Source organism: Halichoeres trimaculatus, unplaced genomic scaffold (assembly GCF_033239565.1).
Source record: "Halichoeres trimaculatus isolate MK-OKI-2021-1 unplaced genomic scaffold, fHalTri1.1 fHalTri1_scaffold_21, whole genome shotgun sequence".
Classification (NCBI taxonomy): Eukaryota; Metazoa; Chordata; class Actinopteri; order Labriformes; family Labridae; genus Halichoeres; species Halichoeres trimaculatus.
In genome coordinates, this window is record NW_027437199.1 from 2,739,819 (window position 1) to 2,763,258 (window position 23,440).

General features: G+C 39.4%; 3 protein-coding genes across 5 annotated transcripts; 2 read left to right on the top strand and 1 right to left on the bottom strand.

The window, feature by feature from the left end:
• Positions 1 to 1,700: 1,700 nt before the first annotated feature.
• Positions 1,701 to 13,240, top strand: cunh12orf56 (chromosome unknown C12orf56 homolog). The gene is made up of 14 exons (XM_074698318.1): positions 1,701 to 2,155; positions 4,877 to 5,072; positions 5,186 to 5,201; positions 7,384 to 7,570; positions 9,080 to 9,235; positions 9,430 to 9,518; positions 9,615 to 9,759; positions 9,902 to 9,984; positions 11,333 to 11,422; positions 11,824 to 11,911; positions 11,988 to 12,062; positions 12,148 to 12,225; positions 12,359 to 12,540; positions 12,643 to 13,240. Exons 1-14 carry the CDS (start codon positions 1,904 to 1,906, stop codon positions 12,791 to 12,793), a joined length of 1,788 nt encoding a protein of 595 aa, XP_074554419.1. The 5' UTR covers positions 1,701 to 1,903; the 3' UTR covers positions 12,794 to 13,240.
• A 778-nt stretch (positions 13,241 to 14,018) lies between these two features.
• On the bottom strand, positions 14,019 to 18,621 carry LOC141810554 (peroxisomal succinyl-coenzyme A thioesterase-like). Of its 3 annotated transcripts, none has more exons than XM_074698227.1 (11): positions 18,429 to 18,621; positions 17,172 to 17,379; positions 16,989 to 17,088; positions 16,711 to 16,901; positions 16,468 to 16,631; positions 16,256 to 16,375; positions 16,093 to 16,175; positions 15,919 to 16,009; positions 15,755 to 15,835; positions 15,488 to 15,629; positions 14,019 to 15,329 (listed from the first exon to the last, which is right to left on the bottom strand). In XM_074698227.1, the coding sequence occupies exons 2-11, from the start codon at positions 17,362 to 17,364 to the stop codon at positions 15,205 to 15,207; spliced, it is 1,290 nt and encodes a 429-aa protein (XP_074554328.1). In that variant the 5' UTR covers positions 17,365 to 17,379; positions 18,429 to 18,621; the 3' UTR covers positions 14,019 to 15,204. The 3 variants fall into 3 exon arrangements, with proteins under 3 accessions (XP_074554328.1, XP_074554326.1, XP_074554327.1); XM_074698225.1 differs by having other exon boundaries at positions 18,317 to 18,621; XM_074698226.1 differs by lacking the exon at positions 18,429 to 18,621 and adding an exon at positions 18,003 to 18,294.
• Positions 18,622 to 20,034: 1,413 nt separating this feature from the next.
• Positions 20,035 to 21,990, top strand: ndufa12 (NADH:ubiquinone oxidoreductase subunit A12). Its single transcript, XM_074698543.1, has 4 exons — positions 20,035 to 20,169; positions 21,326 to 21,411; positions 21,519 to 21,606; positions 21,724 to 21,990. Exons 1-4 carry the CDS (start codon positions 20,081 to 20,083, stop codon positions 21,902 to 21,904), a joined length of 444 nt encoding a protein of 147 aa, XP_074554644.1. The 5' UTR covers positions 20,035 to 20,080; the 3' UTR covers positions 21,905 to 21,990.
• Positions 21,991 to 23,440: the final 1,450 nt, after the last annotated feature.

Sequence of the window (23,440 nt, forward strand, 5' to 3'; positions counted from 1 at the left end):
CTTCAAAATGCCACAAAGGTCAACACCAAACATAACCACACCAGTGTGTGTGTGTGTGTGTGTGTGTGTGTGTGTGTGTGTGTGTGTGTGTGTGTGGACTATTTTCTCTCTGTCCCTCGCTGTGGTGGAAATGTGACCGTTTGTTTCTTCTTCTGCAGAACAAAGAGAGCAGTGTGATCAGTCGACCCCTCCACTTTTTGTTTGCAGCTGCCCACAGACACACTGTGAGGATGATGATGATGATGGAGTACAGTGTGATCCAGCTGACCAGCACCACAGGAGTGAAAAAACACAAACAGTGTCGAAGTATCTGATTGAATATTTTTAAAATAAAGACAAATAATAACAGCAGCTTCTTCCCCTGCACTGAATCTAACACCTTAATACTGTGTCTATAGTGTCTGAGTCTTTCTGCTGAGCCGATAAAAGACTGAGTGTGTCGATCAAGACAGCACTGCCTTCATCTCCCTCATGCTGTGTTTTTGTGTGTGTGTGTGTGTGCGTGTTTTGGTCTCCAAAACAATTTGCCGTTCATCTCCACACCCGTTTACAAAGCCCTCCTTCAAAGCTGCAGCCACCACCTCCGAGTCTGTGTGTGTCAGAGAGGGTCACTGTGAGAGACGCGAGGCAGAGACGGAGGGTGGAGAAACATTTTTAACATTTTTACAGTTTTAAATCAACTAAAGCTTGTTTTTTTAATGTCAAACATGTTAAACCGTTAACTTCACCATGAATAATAGAGAATTTTTTTTTATAAAAGATGTGAAGTAAAGAAGTAAAACGCTTGTTTTGAAATTATTCTGAGTCTGTCGCCCTCTGGTGGTAAATGATAGGGACTGCAAAAACACAAATTAGACCCATCACATTTTTTTCACAGGAAATACTACATATGTTGTTAATTTCAGACATTTCGCTCTCTGATTTATGCATTTAAGTCTTTTTAATTTATTATATTCTATTTCTATTTTAAAGTTTGCACAAAAAATTATGAAAAGAGATAAACTCAAGACAAAATAATAATAATAATCACCTGAACAGAAACATCAAACAGACAAGCTCAGCCTCAATAGTTTTACATCACTTCTGTAAAAATATTAATTATTCATTTACCTTTTTTTTGTTTTCTTTTAAAAATCATGATGTTGAACACTGTTTTTTAAATATTTTTCATGAAATGTGAAGTGTTTATTCAGCAGTAAAGGTAAAAATTAGCTATTTATATGCTTGTCCAAAATACCAGGAATAAAATGATTAACATTTAATATAACAAATTTTTAATTAACAGTATTTAAATTATCTGAATGTAATAATTCTATATAAACAATGTTAAGTCTTAAATATACACTTATGTCAGTCTTTCAGGACAATGTCGATTGCTACTTTTTCCTCAAAATTACTGAATGATATCCATAAGACTAATATAAGTTCAAACTTAAACTCAAAAAAACTCTAAAAGACATTATGGGTCATTTTTCATTTTAAAATATCCGTGATTAAAAAATTATATGTATAAATAATTAAAAAGAAGTAGCTTGATTTTAGATCCAAAGGCTAAAAAAACTGTTTTCCTTCAGAAAACTGGTTGAATAAAATAGTTATGACTTCGTAATGAAACTGATCTGGGAGCTGTGTGAATTCTAGAACAAAGTAGCTTCTAGCCAATCAGCAGCGTCCTCTGATTGCGGACCAATCAGAGAGCCCCGTGCAGGGACGGACCCAGCAGGCAGTGGTTCACCTGCTCAGTGATCAGAGAGCGGATCAGAGGAGGATCACCTCCCTGTAGTAGTTTAGTCCTTAGTCTGTTATAACTTTTCAGATGGATACTCACAGCGGATCACCGGCCTCGCTCCAAGGAGGAGGGTAGAACCCCAAACTTCTCCCAGACTCCTCACCCGGTCCCGTCATGGCTCGGACCGGCTCCGGTTCGCTCCTCTACCGCCGTAACGTGAAGCTGGACCACTTCTTGAAGATAAACACGGAGCGGACGGTTTACGAGCGGATTCGAGCCTACGAGCCGTGCGTGGTGGTCTCCAAGACCATCAACAAAGTGTACATGCACGTGGTGCTGAGTGATGAGTGCGTTTACCTGACAGAGTACCCTCCGCGCACGCTCACTACAGCCTTCAGCTTCAGGCGCGTGCGGGACATCGAGCTGGTGAGTTAACGGTCGAAATCTGCTCCAACAAACTCATCGATCAGTATCTCACTGCTGAGTCTGTTTGATTAGCTTTGATTGATTGATTTTGTTCTATTAAACCAAAATTTAAAAAATCTTTAGCCATGAATCAAAAAATTCGTGTTGAAACAGCTGCCAATCAAATCAACGTTTTCGAAAACATCAACAAACGATTCAACAGTTTGAATTTTTTCTGTACGGAAGCCCTAAAAGGTCATAATTTGATACATTTTATGTTTTCAGTTGAGAGATAACAAGTCAGTTTCAGTTGGTTTCTCAAGATCTTGACATATTTTTCTCGAGAAACAAATCAGGCTCTCTCAAGATAATAGGGTGATCAATCTTTTTTTGTTTTTCAAGATAATTGTCTGGTTATCTAAAAATGAAATCAAATTACTTGATTTTTATATAGCCAGAAAATTATATAGTTGTCTAAGGAAAAAAATGCTTCAAAGATAACAAAGTCGAGAAAAAAAATACCATATTGTTTTTTGTGATAGCAATGTATCTTTTGAATAATTTACCTGAATTATTTTGGGGTTGAAGATATTTTAGGCTATTAGAAAAATAAATAAAAATACTACTAATTGGGAAATTGGCTAACAATTTTAATCCTTTGTTCCTTTGTTTACTGGCAGTTATATTTAAAAAGAAATCTAAGAACGCATTTTTTTTTTTTAGTAATATAGAGATAAAGCAAGTTTTAAAGCCTGTGTTTTCTTTATTTACATATGTCATAACTAAAAAATGATAATCACACAGGTGTTCCTCCTGGATTACCCGCATCAGAGGATATCTTCATTGGGTTTATTTTTTTTAAGTTGCGAGCTCAGCCAAAATATCTAACCATTGTTTCGTAGACATAGTCATTAAGGCCGTTGTGTATCAGGTGAAGACAGGAGACATAAATCGTCTCAAGGAGCCAATCACCAACCAGCATAACCTCAACTATGCTAATGCAAATCCATCAACAGTGGAAAACAGATATTAATATGTGTTTTCAAAACAACTGTATCATACATTATTATACATATTATACATAAAAAAAACAGTTGTCCAACATAAAATGTTTATTTTGCCTATCTATGGAAATTTCTGGCCCACCCTGCAGCACTGGTTCCTGGAACTACACATTTATCACATTTTCTATGAGGATTTTCAATTTCAATCAAGCTCTATGTAAAGTTTTTTATTTGCACCTGATGTAAGATAAAACCTGAATATGTCACAGCATGTACAGGTTACGCCTCTACAAACCTCTATACATATGTTAAATATAGAATTACATCATTAACTAACACGGACATTCCTGACCTCAGATTACAGATTAAACCTTATAAACTGACTGTTCCAGTTCAGGATGTTAACTAAAGCTCCAAACTCAACATATTGAATAAAGGCTACATAACGCTCTGTATCTGAGAGGAGCTGTGTGCTGCAGCCTGTAAATACCAGTTATCTCGTTATGTCATGTCGATAAGAGGTTAAAGGTTTAACTTCTTCCACACTGACTTAATCCTGTTTACATTACACTGTCAGATTATTGCCGGTGCGGCCTGCGCCGGGCTGTCCTCAGCGTGGCCTCTGTGGGTGTTAAGTTTTGATACTAAGACGAGGAGTTAGTGTTTCCTCCTGATATTTCCTCCGTCTGCCTGGAAAGGCTCCACGGGAAAGAATTGGAATAATCTGGAATTAAAACACTCCGACACTTCCCCAATCTCCTCAATCTCCTCTGGCAGGAGCAGAAATGAGGAGAGTCTTAGTTAACTGTGTTTAATGAGTTAGATCAGGGGTCTGCAACCTTTACTTTTATAGGAGCCATCTTGACTCAGCTCACCTGGATTAAAGTCATTCACGAGCCACAAAATCTACTTTACTTTCACGATAAAGACAAAAAAGTGTATAAATTGTATACAGATAAATTGTATACATAGTTAAAACCTTTATTTTCACAATAAAGACAAAAAAGTGTATAAATTGTATACATAGTTATAATCTAGTGAATAAATAAATAAACGAGAAGTTGTTTGAATTAATATTCTTTGTGCATGTGATGATTTTAAAATTTAATACATTTGCAAATATTTCACAAAATTTTTAAAAATAATAAAAAAAATGTGCAGACTTCAATTTTTGCATTTAAAAAATTTTCAAAAATTCAAAAATTCTCCACAATTTTGGACATTTTTGGAATTTCAAAATTTCTTTAAAAAAAATCTAGAAAATTAAAATCAATTAATTTTCAAAAATAAAATTAATAAAATAAATATATAATAATATATTATTTATTGATAATATTAATTAATATAATATATTATTATAATATAATATAACAATAAAGAAATAAATAATATGTTCATTTGATATCATTTTGTCTCACTTTCTTTAATTATCAATATCCTCTATAAGAAAAATGTTTTTTTTTTAAATTTAAATAACTTTTTTTTTTAAAAGCTACAAGGAGCCACTGCAAAGGAGTCAAAGAGTCGCAGGTTGAAGACACTTGAGTTAGCTCAATAAAATTTGTACCAATTCTTATTATAATTCACAGACTAAAACATTGGCAACCATGAAAACTGTAATAAATGTAAAATAAGAAAAAGGACATAGAGAGAAAAATTATAATAAGATCAAAATGTTTTTTAAAAAATGTAGAAAAATTAAATTATTTATTGATATGGAGCATCTCCTCCTTCACAGATCAATGACCTCCCTGATTTCCTCAGCGGGAAGGACAGAGAGCTCTGTCAGCACATCCGTGTCACCTACCTCCCTGAGAGGCCAACCACAAAGAGCCGTGATTGGCTGAGGAGAGACAAGAAGGAGGGACTTCCTCCTGCAGCTCCGCCATACCGCAGGAACAGCCACTGCCCGACAGTGATGCAAACCTCAGACGGTAAAGAAGAGAGTCAAGATGTGAATACTCTGACTGAAAAAACACTTTTTGATTTGACTAAAAGTTTCAGATGTGACTTTAACCACTCTGTGTCTTTTGTTTCCTCTCTCCAGAATTTCCTGCACTCAGGTGAGCATCTCTTTAACACCTGTGCACATTCAGACACACACGTAGACCTGTGGTTTGTTAGATGATCTCTCTGTCTGGAAGCTGAGATGTCCTGTGGTGGCTCTTACTTTTTAACCATAAGCCATAAATACTTAAACACACAAACCTCCAGCAGCCTCGTTCGTTATTCAATTTGATTTTGTCTCCATTTAAAGCAGCTTTTGTCTGTTTACAGTGAAACTGAGACCTAGAATCAAGGGAAGTAAATGATCAACAAACTTAGTGCAAGCGTCTCTTTAACGCCTCTTAGCCACTCAGGAGATACACGCTATCAATAACACGCAAAGTCAATATGATTGGCTGTGGTATCCATGTCTACTCTTTGCCCAGAAACAACCAAAATACCAACATACAGGCTGAGAAGGGGGTTGAGGCAGACACAGACACACATGCAGAGAGGCCTGTATGAGCATGGATATAAACAAACACTAGATGACTCGTGCATGCTGTGAGTCAATGGGAAGTAATGTCGTCACAAGGTGGCCACCGTCAACTCTGCTGCTGACTTCACCTTTAGACATCTAGTGTTATATATATCTATATCAGTGGCGATTGCTCTGAGACTGCAAGGGAAGCTCAGCTTCCCCTAAAATGTCCCTAACAAAGTGTTGATCTGTTCTGCTGTGTGAACATTTCATTGATAAAATCTGAGCTAGAATTCCTTCATCTTTAGTTCAGAATCAGCTCCTATCACAGGTAACTGGCTCCACCTCCTTCTCATTCATCCCCGCAGCGTCTCAGCGCTTTAACACAGTCGGACGCTGAGCGTCTTCTGACTTCAGCGGGGAAGCGTAGAGTGGGTTGTTCCACTGTGGAAACTGGACGGTCATTGGATAAACGCTGGGCTTTGTCCCGCCCATCGGACGCTCAGCGTCTCTGGGGGTCTATGAGGCAGTGGGCTGGCCTGGACGCTGGGCTTCTGCATGATGATTGGATGATCTGTCTGAGGCTGAATCCCTTTTTGATTGACAGTGAAATGAGCCAGTCAGGGATCTTGAAGTATAACCCTCCACCAGAGCATCTTCTGAGTTGTTCTGGACTGATTTGGAGACTTTATCGATCCCCAGTGAGTTTACTTTTCTTAAAAACGTCAAGCTTTGAGAGAACACTGGTAAAATTCCTGAAAAAAACACCTGGTTGGTACGACAGGGTCACAGATCATTTTCTTGAAAAGGAACGGAGGGTAGAATTTACGTTTAAATAAACCAGCAGGAGCAACGGTACCAGGCTGAGAGATGCTATAAAGATGCAGAGCAGCTAGCTCTCCTGTTAAAGGTGCAGTTAAACCTCACAGTACAGACTGTAAAACAGCCTCATGAACAGTACAACAGTTATCGCCCTGTGCAGTGAAGGGAAAGAGGTCAGAAATCTCCAAAATCTCTGCATCTGTTCACATGAAGACAGACAAAACGTCTCAGAAATCTCCTCTTTGGTTCAAGTTTCTGAAAACCTGGTTCATCTAAACCTCTGTTTCTGTGAAAGGAGGAAAATTATCCACATACATGACGTTATTTGTCTGGAGTCCTGGAGACAGACAAACTCTGAGAGCTGTAAAACCTTTAACAGCTGTTTGTGTCTGGATGGAGCAAGTACCTGAGCTTATAAATACGAGCTTTCAGTTTCTCTGAGCAGAAAAAAACAACTGAACAATGCGACAAGTGAAAGCAGCCTCGCTGTGAGCGGATCGTCTGCTGCAGCTCAGGTAGCTCATGGTTTATTCACACTGAAGAGGGACACGTCAGTTCACCTGCTCCTCTTTATATATATAAATCTACATCTTTCTGTTTATAAATACACTTTAAGTCCTTGGCTGCAGCTTCAGACGGTGACCGAACACCGTGAAGTTTGCTCTCTGTTTTTGATTCCTCCACGTCTTGAGGGATCATTCGTCTTCCTTTAGCTCCTCTGTGTTGTGTAAAACGTCTCCTGTGCGTCAGTCAGGAAGCTGTGAAGAGACGAGAGGAAGCGTGAACAGATTAACTGTCACTGAGCCCTGAAATGTTGCCTGGTGAAGTGTGTGTGAAGCTCCGGGGAGGTCATTAAAAACAACAGACACACACTTTAATGACCCAGCTCTGAGGACAGGAGACAGTCGACACCAAAACGACCAATCAGCTCGTCTTTCACCTTCTTTGTGTTTCAGGACCCAGAGTGCAAACGGGACAGAGGAAGTCCCGATGTTACCACCCACACGCTCGGCCTCCTGGCCCAACCAGGAGTCTCTGGGCCTCCTGAAGGTCCCGCACCCTCCAGCTCCTCCTCATCGTCGCTCCAGCTCTTCATCTCCATCCCCTCCTGATCAAAGAGTGAACATCAGTGAGAGCGGACAGGTACAGACAGACACATGAATGGATGTGAGGCTGTTTGTTGTTTACTGTGATTTAAATTGCGGACACATCAGACACAAACGCTGACGGTCATTAATATTCAAATGAACGCTGACAACATCAAAACAACTTAAACCTTTTACGTACGTAAAGCTTAAAGAAAATCTTCAAGGCAGGACGATACGAGCTGGTATTTAAAATAAATCCATTACCTCAGAGCTTTGCATCCTTTAAAAACTTGGTGCTCACAGGAAACATTACCAGTTTCCTCACGCTTTCTTTTTTTGGAGTTACAGTGGGGAAAATAAGTATTGAACATGTCAACTTTTTTCTCATCACATTTATTTCCAAAGCTGCAATTCAAACAAAATTTCTCCCAGACATTGGTATTAACTCAAATAATCCACACATGAAAAGAAATCACAACGTTCAGGTCCATAAATAATGATTATGGTGAATTAAGTACGATAACACAGGAAAAAAGTATTGAACACACTAACTGAGCTTTGCTCCGTCAGTTATATGAAGTTTGTCAACACCATGAGATGAGAAACAACCCCATGCCATGATGCTTCCACCTCCAAACTTCACTGTTGGTGTAGTGTTTTTTGGCTGATGTGCCATTTCTCCTCCAAACATGGTCTGTAGTATGACAGCCCAAAAGTTCAGTTTTGGTCTCATCTGACCAGACAACATTCTCCCAGTATTCTACAGGCTTGTCAAGATGCTGTTTAGCAAACTTTAAACCAGCTTCAACATGCCTTTTCTTGAGGAATGGAGTCTTGAGGGCTGAGCGTCCATAGAGGCCATGGTGGTGGAGTGCATTGCCTGTTGTTTTCTCTGTAACAATTGTACCTGCTGCCTCCAAGTCTTTCTGGAGCACTTTCAGGGTGGTCCTTGGCTGGTTGAGTCCTCTTCTGACTATCTTTCTGACTCCCTGGTCAGAAATCTTCAAGGAGCTCCTGTGCGTGGCCTGTTGATGGTAAGGTGGTGCTTCTTCCACTTGTGAATAATGGCCCCAACGGTGCTGACTGGAATATTCAGGTGCTTTGATATAAGTCTGTAACCAGTTCCATTCTGATGCTGAGCAACAATCAGGTTGTGAATGTCTTCAGAGAGCTCTTTGCCTTTACCCATCATGAGGTGTGTGCTATTTAACTGCTTGGTAATTAACTAATTGGAAGTTTAAGTAATAATTACTGACAGATTTCAGGTGGTATGGTGCATTTCCTGTCCAAAGTATACAGCCTTTCCATGGTGTGTTCAATACTTTTTTCCTGTGTTATCGTACTTAATTCACCATAACCATTATTTATTTGAATTTGCAGCTTTGGAAATAAATGTGATGAGAAATAAGTTGATGCGTTCAATACTTATTTTCTCCACTGTACATAAAGAAAAAGCAAAGTGAGCCAGCACAGCTAATGATAACAAAACAGTGAAACGGCTAAAATGAGCTCAGTTTGATGTGTGATTGGCTCGCTAACTTTAAGTGTCTGTCCTCCGCTCCAGGTGCCGAGGAGGATTGGGTCATTCCTATCGCGTCTTTTGAGAAGAGACGACATGAAGGACAAAGAGGAGCGGGAAGCTGAGCTGCACTTCTACGCCGTTTCAGAGACGTCCAGATTTTACCTGCATCTGCAGAGCTCGTGGAACAGCTTCATCATCGTGAGTCGAGATTGTTTTACACAGACTTTAAATGTATTGGGACTACTTTTAGCAGAGGATTAATCCACACTCAGTGACCCAGTTGGTATTCACAGCACCGTTTGGAAACACACGAGACTAGACGCCACTTTTGGCTTTCACCGTTACCTGTAAACAGACCGTTCAACCTGCCGACCTCATGTGTTTCTCCTCAGAGATCCACTCTGTTATTAGACCCGCTGTACAGGAGGAGGTGCAGCATTTCATCTGACTCCCCTCCTGAGAAGAGACCTCCGGCCATCAGGTAACAGAAATGTAACAAAGCTCAGGGTTGTCACAGAAGGTTTTATTCATTTTTAACTTGCTGTGTGTGTTTCTGTGTGTGTGTCTGTGTGTGCAGCTTGGAGCGGACGGCTCACCTGTTTGGTCAGCTGACTGCCGAGCTCCTGCAGAAGGAGATCAGCGTGGAGAGTCTGTATCTGCTGCTGCAGGAGCTGAGGACGGCTGCGCATCGCAACGCAGCTCTGCGCAGACTCTTCTGGAGGGTGAGGCGATATATCAGATATAACATGACAGGAAAAAACAAGTTTTTCCTGGCTTTAAAGGGACATTTTCCTGTAACAGCAGCAGAAATTACTTTGTGTTTTCTTTTGTGAATCAAAGACAGTGTCCTCTGTTCTGTTTCAGTCCTCTGAGGTGTGTGCCTTCCTGGTTCAGACTCTGGAGGATTCCCTCCACGGCTGTCAGAGCCTCACGGCAGATCAGCTCCTGTAAGCTCCCCAGTGTGTGTGTGTGTGAGAGTGTGTGTGAAAGAGATAAACTGTCAAATGAGTCGCCGCTAGAGTCCGTAAGCTGCTTTGATTTTACACAACAAGAGGCTGGCTTAATGTGTGTGTTAGCGTGTTAATCTGGTGCATGTCCTACGACGTGTTAACAGAAAAGAAAAGGTGCAGTTTGCAGTATTTATTAAAGTGAAATCTGATCCTTTGATGCTGTTGAATATTTCCATTTCAACACGATTCTTCACTCTGGTTCTTTAAAGGTCCCATATCCTGCTCCTTTTCTGCAGTTTAATCTGGATCATTGATGTCTTCATGAAATGGTAGTAACATGTTTTGGTCCAAAAAGCCAATAAATCAAGCACAGCAGCATTGTTTCCAGGCTCTCATAGCCCCTCTGTTCAGAACGCTCTGATTTAGTGGGCGTGGCCTTCATATGTAAATGAGCCACCGCTGATACCGCCCCGCTCTTCCACGTCACTGAGAGCGGCGCCACGAGCTCCGAGTGCACAATGTTTAGAAAACAGAGAAGCTGGTTTACCGTAACATTACAGGCTAAAACAACAGGCTAACTGCAGCTAGAGTTAGCATCCTGAAGCTAACACAGAGACAGGGGGGACACTGAGGAAAAGCTCTTCCATCTGCTCCACAGCACACAGCATTTAAAATACTCACATTTCCAGGGTCCCAGGTTTGTTGGAGGATGGTTGGTAATGCGCCTGGATTCAGGACCAGTCTATTGGCTAGCCCTCTGTTGGACTGTCCAAAGTTGGAAAAGCAGTCGGCCGTGAAGTGACTAGCACACACATGCTCAGTTTTACTGAGTGTAGCTGGAACATTTCCTGATAAATGAACTCTAGGCACTTAGTCTGTCTTCTTCAGAGATGGGAAGCTTGAGCATTGAACTATGTGGCTGCTTACAGCCAAAAACAGAGCAGTGATGGCTCTTCAACTTCAGCAGTGGGGAGAGGAGTAGGCGGGGAGGGGGTTAAGGGGTATCCACTCCTGTGGACCAATCAGGTCAGACTTGCTCCTGATTGGTCAAAAAAGGGAATCGCTGACATCAGCAAATCCCCAAAATCCAAACAGCTCGTTTTATGTCAGGATTTTACATTCACAAGCTCTACTAAGAACAGGTTTGATCATTAAATATCACATTTTGTGGGCTGGGAGGAAAGACAAAGACCCACAAATTTCACTAAAAGACTCAATAAAGTGATTTTTGCATAATATGGGACCTTTAAAATGTCGAACAGCCTGACATCCTGTTGGAGGTTTTTGGAAATCTAAGGCGAACCACGCCACACACTAACTCTGACAGTCTGATCCTCTTGTTTAGGCTGAGCACTCTGATCGTCCAGACTCTCGCCGTCATGTTCAGAGAGACAGAAGTTGAACCGGCACGGCATTTCCTTCTCTCCGCCAAAAAGTAAGCCTCCATGAAATCTTATAAAGTGTTTTTGTCTCATTTTGAGAAGAAAATGTCTTTTTAGACTTAGTATGAGTCACATTCACCTGACCAGTCCAGAAAAATGTCTTATTTCAAGTTTTTAAAGACAAAGCAAATTTTCTTGCAATTTTTTATTTCACTTGCAGAATTTTTTTTACATGTTATAGCAATTCAAACCTCATTTTTGTCTTTGAATAACTCTTAACAAGACATTTTTCTGGACTAAACTAATAGTTTAATGTGGCTCATATCAAGTGTAATAAGACAATTTTTACTTAAAATGAGACAAAAACACTTGATTAGACTCCAGTTTTTGCAGTTTGTTTCTGTCCTCAGATTCATCTTGTTGCTTTTTTTTTTAACTTTTCTCCTTCCTCCAGAGGTGCCCTCGCTTCCCGGATGCTCCTTGCCTTGTTGTGTGATCCAGTGCTCAAATCAGGGAACCAGAGATCTCTGGTGGACTGTGAGGTCAGCTGCTCTCTTTTCACATTTCGATTTACTCATTTTCATTAATTGAATATGTGTAACAGTCTGTCTCTGTCAGCTTCAGGCCTTACTCGCCGATTACCTGGACGCTGCCTGCTCTCTGCTTTTTGAAATGCTGCTTTTGGGCCAAGAGGTGAGAAAAGTTACACGTTTTCTTGCCTTGTAGTGAGTCTTAAACTTTTCACCTCATCCCTGATTTCTCTCTTCTCTCTGTTTAGGCGAGCAGATGTTCCCCTTTCGACAACTTCCTGTCTGTTGGTTGGATCCTCAGAGTCATGCAGCCTCATCCTCACTTGGTAAACTTTCCCTCCTCTAAAATTAGAAATGATCAAATGCAAATATCAGCATCGACTTTTGTTTTTGCTGTCAGAGTAAAAGTTGTAAATCATGTTCAACGGCTCACATCTGTCGTGCTGAACTCCTCTGTAGTTGGCCTTCATCAGCTACCAGGCTCAGCATGTGGTCCTGGTTCTGTCAGACCTGCAGGAACCCTTCCTGAGTCCCGCTCAGTCTGTTCTGCTGTTCCAGCGCTGTCGCCTCCTGCTGGCGTGCCTGCAGTACAACAGCCATCTGGCTCATCATCTCCGGTCACATTTCAGGGAGGAGTTCAGGTTGGTGCTGCTCTCAAGGTGTAAAACTATAAACCATATTTTTGAATATTTGATTAGAAAAATGTAGGATTAGTCTGATCTGGATGTTTGGTTTACCTCCAGGTACTCTGTGAAGCTGTCGTACGCCCGGGAGAAGCTTCCACCTCACTACCCCATCAGCCAACCGACTCTTCGCCTGGTCGAGCAGATCCTGACTTTGCACAAACCGTTGCTCACAAACACACGTGCACTTATGTTTGAGAAAGGACTGTGACTGTGGAGGCCTTTACTGGAATGACTGATACTTTGCTCTGATATTTTACCAAACTATCCCAGCAGCAAACTGTAGCACTTCTTAATTGTAAATGAAATGTTTGCATTGAAAATGTACCTTAAAGCACAGAGACAATAAAGTGTTGGATAAATTCAAAGCACAATCCTTCTTTAGATTTCAAGTGTTTGCTTCCCTCAGTCGTGCTCTTACCTGATCCAAAAATAAAGCATGGTATTCTTCATGTATGTGAAATATATTTTTATGTCTGAATGCACATCTCTCCTGTTTTGTCGTTGTTTGTTTTGAAGCTGAGAGTCAAACCAGCAACCATTTCATCGAGGACTACTGTCTGTGCATGGGGCAAAAATCTCTGCCCTTCTTGTTCATTTATTGGTTAGATATTGTGATGTGAATGTGCCTGAAGTGATAGTTTTAAGTAAAATACAAGATGCGTTATGAAAGACTGTATTTTTGACTTTTCTTTATGTTCCTATAAAGAAAGCAGGGTTTTGGTGGAAAAAAAACAACACAGCTTAGCTGCTGCTACTCCTACATTCACACATTATTTTTATTTAAAACATAGAGAAATAAAGACATTTAAGTTAAAGCCATAACTGTTTGATTACAGGAAAAACGAATTACTTTGCTAGTCTGGCTAAAACCCTAGCTCGCCTATGTGTAGCGACTAGCATGCTAATCGCGATTAGCATGCTAGTCACGATTAGCGCCTTGGAAACGTTACGAAAACGCATCAAATTGATAGAAAATCGTTAACATTTATATCTAACAGTATTTTCTGGCTCAAAACATTTGCAACTGAGCGGTGTGCCCGTACCACTTATCATATTTTAGACGAATTTAATGCAAATTGTAGCCGTTTTCAAGCAACAGAGTTAGCTACATTAGCTAACTACAAACAGTACTACATAAGTTGCTGGCTACTTCCGGTGCTTTCTACACTTCTCTATATTCAGAATATCTATAAATGCTAAAATTGAAGTTTCAAGATGTATATTTTTGTATCAAAAATGTTAAAAATTGTACACCCAACACTCATAATAGCATAGCTTGAAACTAGCATAATGTTTCATAAAGAAGCTCCACTTTTATGCTGTGTAAAGAGCTACTTTCACTGCCCATTAAAAACTCATTATTCCAATTTCACTGAGATTATTTTATTTGTACAAAATTGATCACACAGATTAAAACAGTCAAAAATGCCCCTGATCCATTCACAACATTTGTGATTACACTGTCTGTCACAGAACAGCAATATTTGGTTCATTAATCACAAACAGCATGTCAACAATTAGCAAACATTAGCCCAGCTAAAACTTGTTGGAGTGATATTTAATATATTAATGACTTTTTTCAAAGCCAACAACATCAGACAGATAAGCTTAGCCATAAATAGCATATCTTCAATTAAAGCAAAAAGTCAAACAAGTAAAAGCTGGTATTTGTTACTTGTGCGTCTTTTGTAATTTGAATTGAAGCCTGTGTTGATAAATTGATTTGAAAAGGTTGAGCTTTTTATGTCTTTCAGAGGAACACTCATCTTTTGTAGCCTTTGTTGTCTTACTAATACTTGTTGGCTAGCTGCATTAGCTAACAATGTCTAGCTTTTATAAAGAGGAATTTGGACCAGATCAACCATTTATTTCACACTTAATTGTTGATGAAATGAAAGAAAGGCAGTAATATTTCGGTTTGCTTAAGATACCTTAGTAATAAGGTAGCTGTTACCACTAATGGATGAATTTTGGTACAAATACCAAAACAATACTTTAAGAATCTTACATGTCCTTTAAATGTGAAACACTTTTCTTCTAAAAGATTTTAATATCTCAACTCAGCCAACCTACTGAATAAAAAAAAAACGTGTTTCTTTTACCATCATACAATCTATCAAATTTTATCCTTGATGAATGATTACTTTTGTACTCTCAACACTGCTTTAAAACCCTTTTCTGTTTGTCTCTTTGGCAATTAAAAATGTTTGGAAGTGTTAGATTATAACTGACCTGTTCATTGTTTTGTTGTTAAATTGCTCTTTGATGCACAAGAAAGTGTAAATAACTTTAAAAAGTTACTGATTGTGAAAGCATATTGACAGGGCTAGCAAGAATTGCAAGCTAATTAAGTATAAATTAACATCCTAAAATTGAACACAGTTCTTTGCATCACCAATCAGTATTGAAGTAAAAATGTGCAATTGTTTCCTCTGAGTCGTAACGGAGCAGAAGGTAATTGGCACGAGAAGACAGTGCTTAAATAATGTACCCCATCTGAACAACTAAGGCAGATATTGATTACTACATTCAGTAAAATAACAGCTTATGATAGTCTTTTCTCTAAATGCAGCTTGATGGTGTAGAACTTGACAGCTCAGCCTCTTTGTTTTGTTCTCATCACAACCTGGCTTTAGGAGTCGAGCTGGAGTACAGGTGATGCTGCAGGAAATCTAAGATCTTCCTCCAGGAGTCTTCCTGAGCGTCTGAGTGGGGTTTGGTTTTTCCTCCCCAGAGAACTACCACTGAAACACACACAGAGTTAGATATCTGAGAGATGATGGTCTATCTGTGATTATTAAGTATCAAAGCATCCAGTAAACCAACAGCAGAGAGGTGATTTCTGACAAACGAAACAGAACAAAAGTTAAAAGCTGTGCAACATCACTCGGGTTACACTCACCTTTCTCTTTGTTGAAAGGTTTTATAAAGTTAGTCGCTCTGAAGTGAGGTGAGAACGGTGGCTCGATCAGGTGACCCGTGTCAGGGTACGTCAGTGTGGACAGCAGGTGCAGGTTCCCTTTGGAGCGCATCATCTCAGCGATCTGAGGGTGAAAGGTCGGGAACAGGAAATCAATCTTTGATCTTATTTTTTTCATTTTCTTTGACTAAAAAGTGGTGAGAAAAAATCCTGGAGGGCAAACAAACAAGTATACGCGTTTGTGCTCACATCTTCAGCTGACTCCACTGCAGGTGTGTTCTGATCATCATCCCCACAAACCAACAACACGGGACATTTAATTTTCCTCACCTGTAAGAAAACGACACTGCTGAGAGCTTCAATTGTTAAATCAGCTGTTAAGTCGCCTCATAATTTGTGCGTTATGTACTCACGTCTATTTTTTCTGAGGGGTCACTGGGAACCGGTAAACGTGCATCTCTCCATATGTGGTAGTTGTTCTCATCAAAACGTTGCTTTACCTCCCTGTCGGCACATCACACTTTTTAAATCACTCAAACTGTGAAACATTTGAAGTATTTGTGTTGCTAATTGATCATAACTCTTACAAAGAACTGTTTTTCTGGACTGAACCAATTGTTGATCCAAACGGATATAAGTGGTGGCCGCTGATGCAAATGATGCAGTGAGGCTACAACAAGAAAACACACAAACCATCAGAATCGATGACCAAAACTGGTACATTAAACATATTTTAGGTTTGTTACTTACCTGGATGTTTCTGCTCTCAGCTGCCAAATGAAGAGCCAAGATCGCACCAAGGGAAAGACCGATAATTCCTACTTTGTCCGGGATCACTAGAGGATGTTCCTTTACGATATCAAACGCTGACTGAGGAGGGAGGACAGAAAATAATGAGGATGCAGGATGTGGTTTCTAAGTTGAGAAAAGAGAGTCACACACACACAAAAAACAGCTCAAACCTCAAAATATTTCAGCTGCAGATCTGCCGTCCGGAGCTCACCAGGAGAGAAATACTCCAACGCCAGCGATACAAAACCATGGGAGGCTAATAAGGCTGAGCGATACTCCAACAGCCCTCCTCCACCTCCCCACATGTCCAACAAACCAGGGTAGGGTCCAGGACCTGAGGGGGGGAGAAACTGGTTATTAGTGTTTGTTTAAAAGCCCCTGATCATTAAATTTAAATCATTGTGCGGAGGTACCTGGAGGTATGAAGAGCGTCCCTCTCACTCCTTTCTCATCGATATCGATCCTCTTGACCCCTGGAGCCATGTACCACCTCTCTGTGAGCACAGAGGCCAGAGGAGACTGCTTCCTGAAGCCCTCAGTAACATGTCCGCTGTACACTGAGATGTGGACCGGCATGGGGCTGGTCACGATCCTCTTTCTCAACCTGTCGTGTGGTGAAAGAAAGTTGTTTTGTCCTCAGTTAATAATCCTCAGCCTGACTCTGCAGCTTCACAAGGACTCATTGCCTCACCTGAGACCTGTGCGGCTGCCCGGCTCAGGACGCATACTCCACAACAACCCCATGGGTTCTTTTCCTGTGTACGTGCCTCCAAGACTCACATCCTCTGCAACTACAGAAGCACCAACACATCAGCATGGAGGAACCAACCTGGACGCCTGTTCGCTCTGCACAGATTTAAAGCACAGCATCTACCTGACACCACCCCTCTGTGGTCGCTGGTGTAGTGTCCAAAAGCCTCCCAGTAGTCCTTGTCCTCAGAGTAGTGGAGAGAGTGAAGGGTTACTGGAAATGCTGGAGGCAGATTCTCCACCAAGACTGTGAAGGGCTCATCCACCAGAGCCCGGGTGGGGTGGACGGAGAGGACTGGAGGAACGGTCTGGAACATGGCTGCTTTTATGAGCTGAAAAATGTAAACACAAAGAAAGAGGATGCAAAACGTCACCACTTATCTCAGACTTAATTTCCTTTATAAAGTAGATATCGAATCATATTTGGTAATTTTCTTGCCCTGCTTTTGACACTTCTCTGTACTCATCAGTGTCTCCGTCCAGTTTTTCTGCATTCACTTTGTTTGTAGTTTTCTTTCCCACAGTCTTCCCTGTACTTTTTCACTCTCCTTTGCATTGGTATTAAATTATGTATAACGAGGGGTCAAACATTAACTAATTAAATCATAAATAACTTCATAACTTGCACTTTAAAGTTTATATTTGTCTGTTTCTGTGAATCTGTGCAGATAGGGATGTCAAGTTACTCTGATAAAAGGCTATTTAAATAAACACCCATGTTATAGTTCATTATAGTAGCATTTAAATAGTGTCCAAAACTACCTAAAACATGTAGCAAAGAAAATACCCTAATCTATAAAACATGGCATCACTTAAAAAAAGAGTTTTTGTTCACTTTCCTACATGTAAAAATCATTCATACTTGTATAATCTTTTTTTTATTTACAGCTTATTATTCATTGGAAATGTATGCCCTTGTGAGAATCAAGCTAAAGCATAATATTATTTCTCCTACCTCGTACTTTTGAGGTTAACTTCCAGATTTTTCTCCTTCTTCCAAAGTAACTCCTCTGTAATAACTGCTGGGATGTTTCCTTAAACTGTACTAATCTACCTGATATCTCTGTTTACCTGAATCCACTCTATCTGTTGTAAACATTTGTAAGTGAGACCTCCCTGAAGAGGTATTCACACAGTGGTTCTTGTCTAACCGGTTAAACTTCGCCTGACTTTCACTCAAAAAGCAGTGATTTAAGATGTGACATTGCTGCTAATATCATAGAAAGTGATAGCAAACACTCTAATAACTGTAATCTGCTGCTACAAAACCTTCTTAATTAAGTTTTCTGCCGCAGGTCATAAACTAACAGAGGAACATCGGGTACCAAGTGCAGAAGCTGCCGAAACTTGTTGGAAAATGTACTTCCGGTTAGGTATTTACCCTCGATGAGGAGATATTAGCCGTTAGCCCTTGTTAGCTTCGCTTTAATTTGCAGAACACAGATTAAACAACTCGATATTTAGCCGGACGGGTCTATAATCTCGTAAAAGTCACACATTTCTCAGTTATTTCACACACATCAGTTGTAAATTCCCCAAAACAAAACGTGGACGTGATGACGTTGCTCTTCCGATGAGGACGCGTTGCGTTCAGGTGCAGCGTGTGAAACATGATTATCCACACTTTTTTAGATTAAGTTTTTGTGGAAAAACGTTCAAACTTAAGTTTAATGCTTATTTAAGATAAGAAAACTCAAAGAAAAGAGGGAAGGGTTGTTTTGAGACGTTTAAAGAAAATTTCGCTGTACATAAAATCACACATCAAGCGTCAATGGTGCGTTTATGCCCTTGAGGATACACCAAATCAAATGGGCATGCAAGGTTAGCGGGTTCATATTGTCCATGAGGCGTCTCATAAACTGATTGTAAGGAAAAAAATAAAACGTATAATTTTGTCATGTTTTTTCCTTACCTGTTGTGTGAAGAAGGTGCTCCTCTTTGAGGCTGACGCACGTTCCTGTGAAGTTCACGAAGGCTCCGAGGAAATTCAGTGCACGCGAGCTCTCTCGTGGACTTCACTCGGCACGGTCCCAGGTGGGATCAGGTAATGTTTGACAGAGAAGAGGCTGACATATTTTCACCTTTATACAGTACTCAAGTCAGTGAAATGCAGCATGTTACATGAACTTATATGTTATCTAACGTAAAGTGCAGACTGTGTGTTGTAATATCTGTTAATATGAAATATTATTGTGAAGATAAACAAATTGACTTATTTAAATGAATTAGAAACAGTTGTTGAATCAAAAAAAATATTGATACGTGCAGGGAAATTTTCTATGATCATAAATTATATAACAAAAGAGACTTTAAATGTCTGGTACTGATTTAGGTGAAAGTTCATGCTGGACAAAGTCCTCTAACAAGTTTAAAAATGACATTCATTCTACGCAGATGCAGGGTTTGTCACCCTGCAAGGACTATATGTCACACAATCTTACATAACATCTTTAGCTTTAAGTGAATGTGTTAATGCTTTGATTTTATGTCTATTTTTTGTTTTGTTTTGTTTCTATGTTGTTTATTGAGTCGCATTGTGTATCAAATATGCTGTATAAATAAAGCCTTTACTTTGCTCTTGAGATGACGATTTCATCTTTTAGAAAACTTAATGTGAAATATCTGATAACTGACTTAGACGAAATAACTGTATAACACAATACAACAGTGTAATGCAACGAAAAAGCAAAAATTAGATAATTATAACCATACATGGTGTTGCTTTATAATATATTATACCAAAATAATAAAACGCGTAACTATTAAATTTGTTTTTGATAGAGTTTGAGGTGCGAATTAGAGCTCACTTAATAGATAAATGGAATAAATATACAGTTAAGTATCAAACACACAACAGTTCATTTTAAAAATAAAATAATACGTTTTGTAAATGCTAAATATTTTTTTGAATTAAAAATAACAATAGATGAAAATTTAAGCGTATGGTATTAATAAAGGGTGTGTTGCGTGGTTTGTGTTCCGGGGTTCTTCCTTTCTGTCAGCGGTCCGTTCTCATAATTGTTCCGTCTAAAGATGGCGGAGTATGTGAACCTCGTCCGAAGGGCTTTGGGACAGTTAGGAGGTCATGGAGGAGTCAAAGGCTTTCTGGTTCAGCTTTTCAGGTCAGTAAAATAACGTTGATGTGTTTTATTTATTGAACTGTTTGTCTCTTTGTCATCTTAAATAGTCTGAGGTCAGATCTGTGACGGTTCGTGTTATTCAGAGCGGAGTGAGCTAACAGCTAACAGAGCCTGGGACTGTTTGTGAACATTAGAGAAATTAAACCTGGTCCTAAGATAATATGACTACATAAATGTCTGCTTTTGATAAATTTCTTGCGCAAACTCTATTTTAGAATACAAGAATTAAAAGTGGCAGACTTAGGCTGCTTTAGGAGTGAGATAAATAAACAGGGCACCTCATTTCAAACTCCTGAGTTAAGGATTAGATTAAACATAATGATAGAGGTAACAAGAAAGCAGTATCTTATTCATAACAACTGAATTATGGTGTTTTTTTGTGACCATTTTTGATAACAATGAACAAAATAGGATTTAACTTTGTCATATTTAAGCTTTTAATTCTTTGGGGTTCATCTTAAACCTGGGTAGTTTATTTTGCATGACAACCAAACATGTAAAATAAATGTAAGTTAGAAATAGGTTTCTTCTTACATTTAATTCTCTCAAACTGCAGTCAGATATCACTTAAAAAAAAATCTTTTATCTACCTATAGCGCATGCAGAGGGCACTGTTTTAGTACATATCAGCCTTCCATCTTTAAATTAACTTTAACTTTATTTGATTTATATGGCACTTTTCCTGCAATTTAGCAACACAAAGTGCCTCACAGAGGATAGAAACAAAACAAAGCTAAACAGAAAAAAGAAACAAGAAAAGAAAGAAATAAAGGAATACCATAAAAACCACAAACCTCCCACCTCACAAATATACCCGCACACACAAGGGCCTAAGAGGAGGTGTTTTGTTTTATCTACCAAATTGGAATCCCCATAGTGGAATCCACTTCTATTACTCACAGGTAGCAAGGAGTGTTGATTTCTGGAGAAATAAATGCATGGATGATACTTCGCAAGTCAGCAGGAGAAAAGAAGACACTACCTGAGCAAAAAAGACTGAATAATTTTTGGTATGAACTGATATCTGCAGAAAAGGAACATCTGACAGCTGCAGTGTTAGAAATGCTCGTTATACTGGTGTGGCTGATTGGTGAATAAATATGCATATGTTGACCTGACTTTATTTTTTCATTGGCAGGGCGAATGACGTGAAGACAGGAGCCCTGGTTGGTGTGGATAAATATGGAAACAAGTACTATGAGGACACCAAGCACTATTTTTTTGGTAAGATCAACAAGTGTTGTCTATTTTATTGCTTTAATGTGATAAGTCCGAGGCTGACAGATGGTGGATGTGTGCTTTAATGAATGAACTCTTTTGTCTGTGATTAGGGCGTCACCGCTGGGTGATCTACACGACAGAGATGAACGGAAAGAACACCATGTGGGAGGTGGACGGCAGCATGGTTCCAGCTGAATGGTACAACTGATGATGATTTTTTAGATATACATTTTTTTCCCAATTCACCTTGAAATTATATCACTTTTGTATTAATCCACCCCAAACTGAGCTGACTTCCTTCTCCTCTGCTCTCAGGCATCGCTGGCTGCACTGTATGACAGACAACCCCCCCACCACACACCCGCCTGATCCCAAGAAGTTCCTGGCTGACGTCCACCAGATCAACGTGAGCGGCAGCTCCCAGCAGTACGTGCCGTACTCCACCACCCGCAAGAAGATCCACGAGTGGGTCCCACCCAAAGCTGGAGCTCCATGAACTCTGACCTTGTGTTTGTAAATTATGTAAACCTGCCATTGCCCCCAACATGCCCTCAATAAAATCTCTATGTAGACATTAATAAAGGAGTGTGTGTCATTAACTGATTATAACCGCTCAGTTTCGGTTTCAAGTCCTCTTTTTCCAAAGATCCTGCATATATGACTTAATCAGGATTGTATTTCAGGAAAAAGATGTAAAGGTCTGAAATATTTTGATTTGGTTTGTGAGGTGAAGACTACAAAAGAATGTGTTTTCAGTCTGTTTGTCCAAAATTTTAGGTTGTTAAGTGTAGTAGAGAATAAGACAAAGCAGAAAATCCTTATATCACAAGCTGATGTTAGAGAGTTTAACCTCAGTCTAAATGATGGGAACATCCCTGTTTGTTGTAAAAGTAGGTTAAAGATAGATTTATCTCATCATTGTTGAGGTGTTGGTTGGTACGGCCCACATTTCTTGGAACAGTTTCTTTTTCCTGAATGATTTCCTGATCATTTCCTGCACGAAACTTTAATTTGCTGCTCTATTTATAAAATCCAGATGATAGAATATATTGAGCTGAAGCAGTGATATAACCACACCCAGTAGACTGTGTTGTACCTTGCAGACATTTAGTCAGTGCAGACTTTTGTCTATTCAGGGTGCTGACTTCTGAAACAACAAACCCTTTTTTAATCTCTCTCCTGTTACATGGATTCTTGTTTAATATGCACTGTCCCTTTAAATGAATAAATGGATCAACGTTGCGAGGATGAGGAGCTTCCAGTGCTACCATGTCTCTGCTGTCACTGTGGGATTATTCAGAGTATTTCACACTGAGGTGTGTAAAGATCCTCCACAGCTGCCTGCTCAGAGTGTAACAGTGTCTGAACATCATCAGGAGGGGAGGTTAGTGTTTCTGGTTTTTACTTCAACTTTTTAAAAGTAAGTAAGAAGTTAACTAATTAAGTGTAATTAACCTGTTCTTCAACTAATGCAGGTTTTTACGTGTTATTTTTGTGTTATAACTATTTATTCGTCCCACTCTTCTGTTTTGTAGCTCACTTCCTTTTAATTAACCCATATTTTGTATTCGGAGCTGTTAAGTAGCATCTTACAGTTAGCATGACAGTTTTAGCATTGAGCTTGCACTAGCTTAAGACTCATGTTTTGAAACTTTATGTTCTTGTTTCAAAAGTTTATTCAAATAAAATACTACAGTTGATATAAAAAAACCTGTGGAAAAACACGTTTGTTTGTATGTATGTATGTATGTACTACTACTTCTGCTACTACTTTAACAGACTTTACTCGAGCTAAACAGCTAAGCAATTCGTTAGCCGTTAGCATAACGACTCTGCAATACGACGGTACTTTCTTTACACTTTTTTTCGTCAAAAGAACAAAGAAAAGAAAAAATAGAAAAACAAACGTAAAAATATAGATATTTACGAATAAATATATAAAATTAATTAATGTTGACTTTAAAGTAATATGATATTGAAGTTCTCCCCGCAAAACAGTGTCATCCGGGGACTTTTATTTTGAAGGCAAAAC

Bases quoted from the DNA above. Each gene is read 5' to 3' on its own strand.
- cunh12orf56 (XM_074698318.1), top strand. From the start codon at position 1,904: ATGGCTCGGACCGGCTCCGGTTCGCTCCTCTACCGCCGTAACGTGAAG. The intron at 2,156-4,876 runs GTGAGTTAACGG...CCTCCTTCACAG, and splicing joins GCGTGCGGGACATCGAGCTG to ATCAATGACCTCCCTGATTT. The intron at 12,063-12,147 runs GTGAGAAAAGTT...CTCTCTGTTTAG, and splicing joins TGCTGCTTTTGGGCCAAGAG to GCGAGCAGATGTTCCCCTTT.
- LOC141810554 (XM_074698227.1), bottom strand. From the start codon at position 17,364: ATGTTCCAGACCGTTCCTCCAGTCCTCTCCGTCCACCCCACCCGGGCT. The intron at 16,902-16,988 runs GTGAGGCAATGA...ACCACACGACAG, and splicing joins GGCAGCCGCACAGGTCTCAG to GTTGAGAAAGAGGATCGTGA. The intron at 16,176-16,255 runs GTAAGTAACAAA...TTCTTGTTGTAG, and splicing joins CTGAGAGCAGAAACATCCAG to CCTCACTGCATCATTTGCAT.
- ndufa12 (XM_074698543.1), top strand. From the start codon at position 20,081: ATGGCGGAGTATGTGAACCTCGTCCGAAGGGCTTTGGGACAGTTAGGA. The intron at 20,170-21,325 runs GTCAGTAAAATA...TTTCATTGGCAG, and splicing joins TTTCTGGTTCAGCTTTTCAG to GGCGAATGACGTGAAGACAG. The intron at 21,412-21,518 runs GTAAGATCAACA...GTCTGTGATTAG, and splicing joins CACCAAGCACTATTTTTTTG to GGCGTCACCGCTGGGTGATC.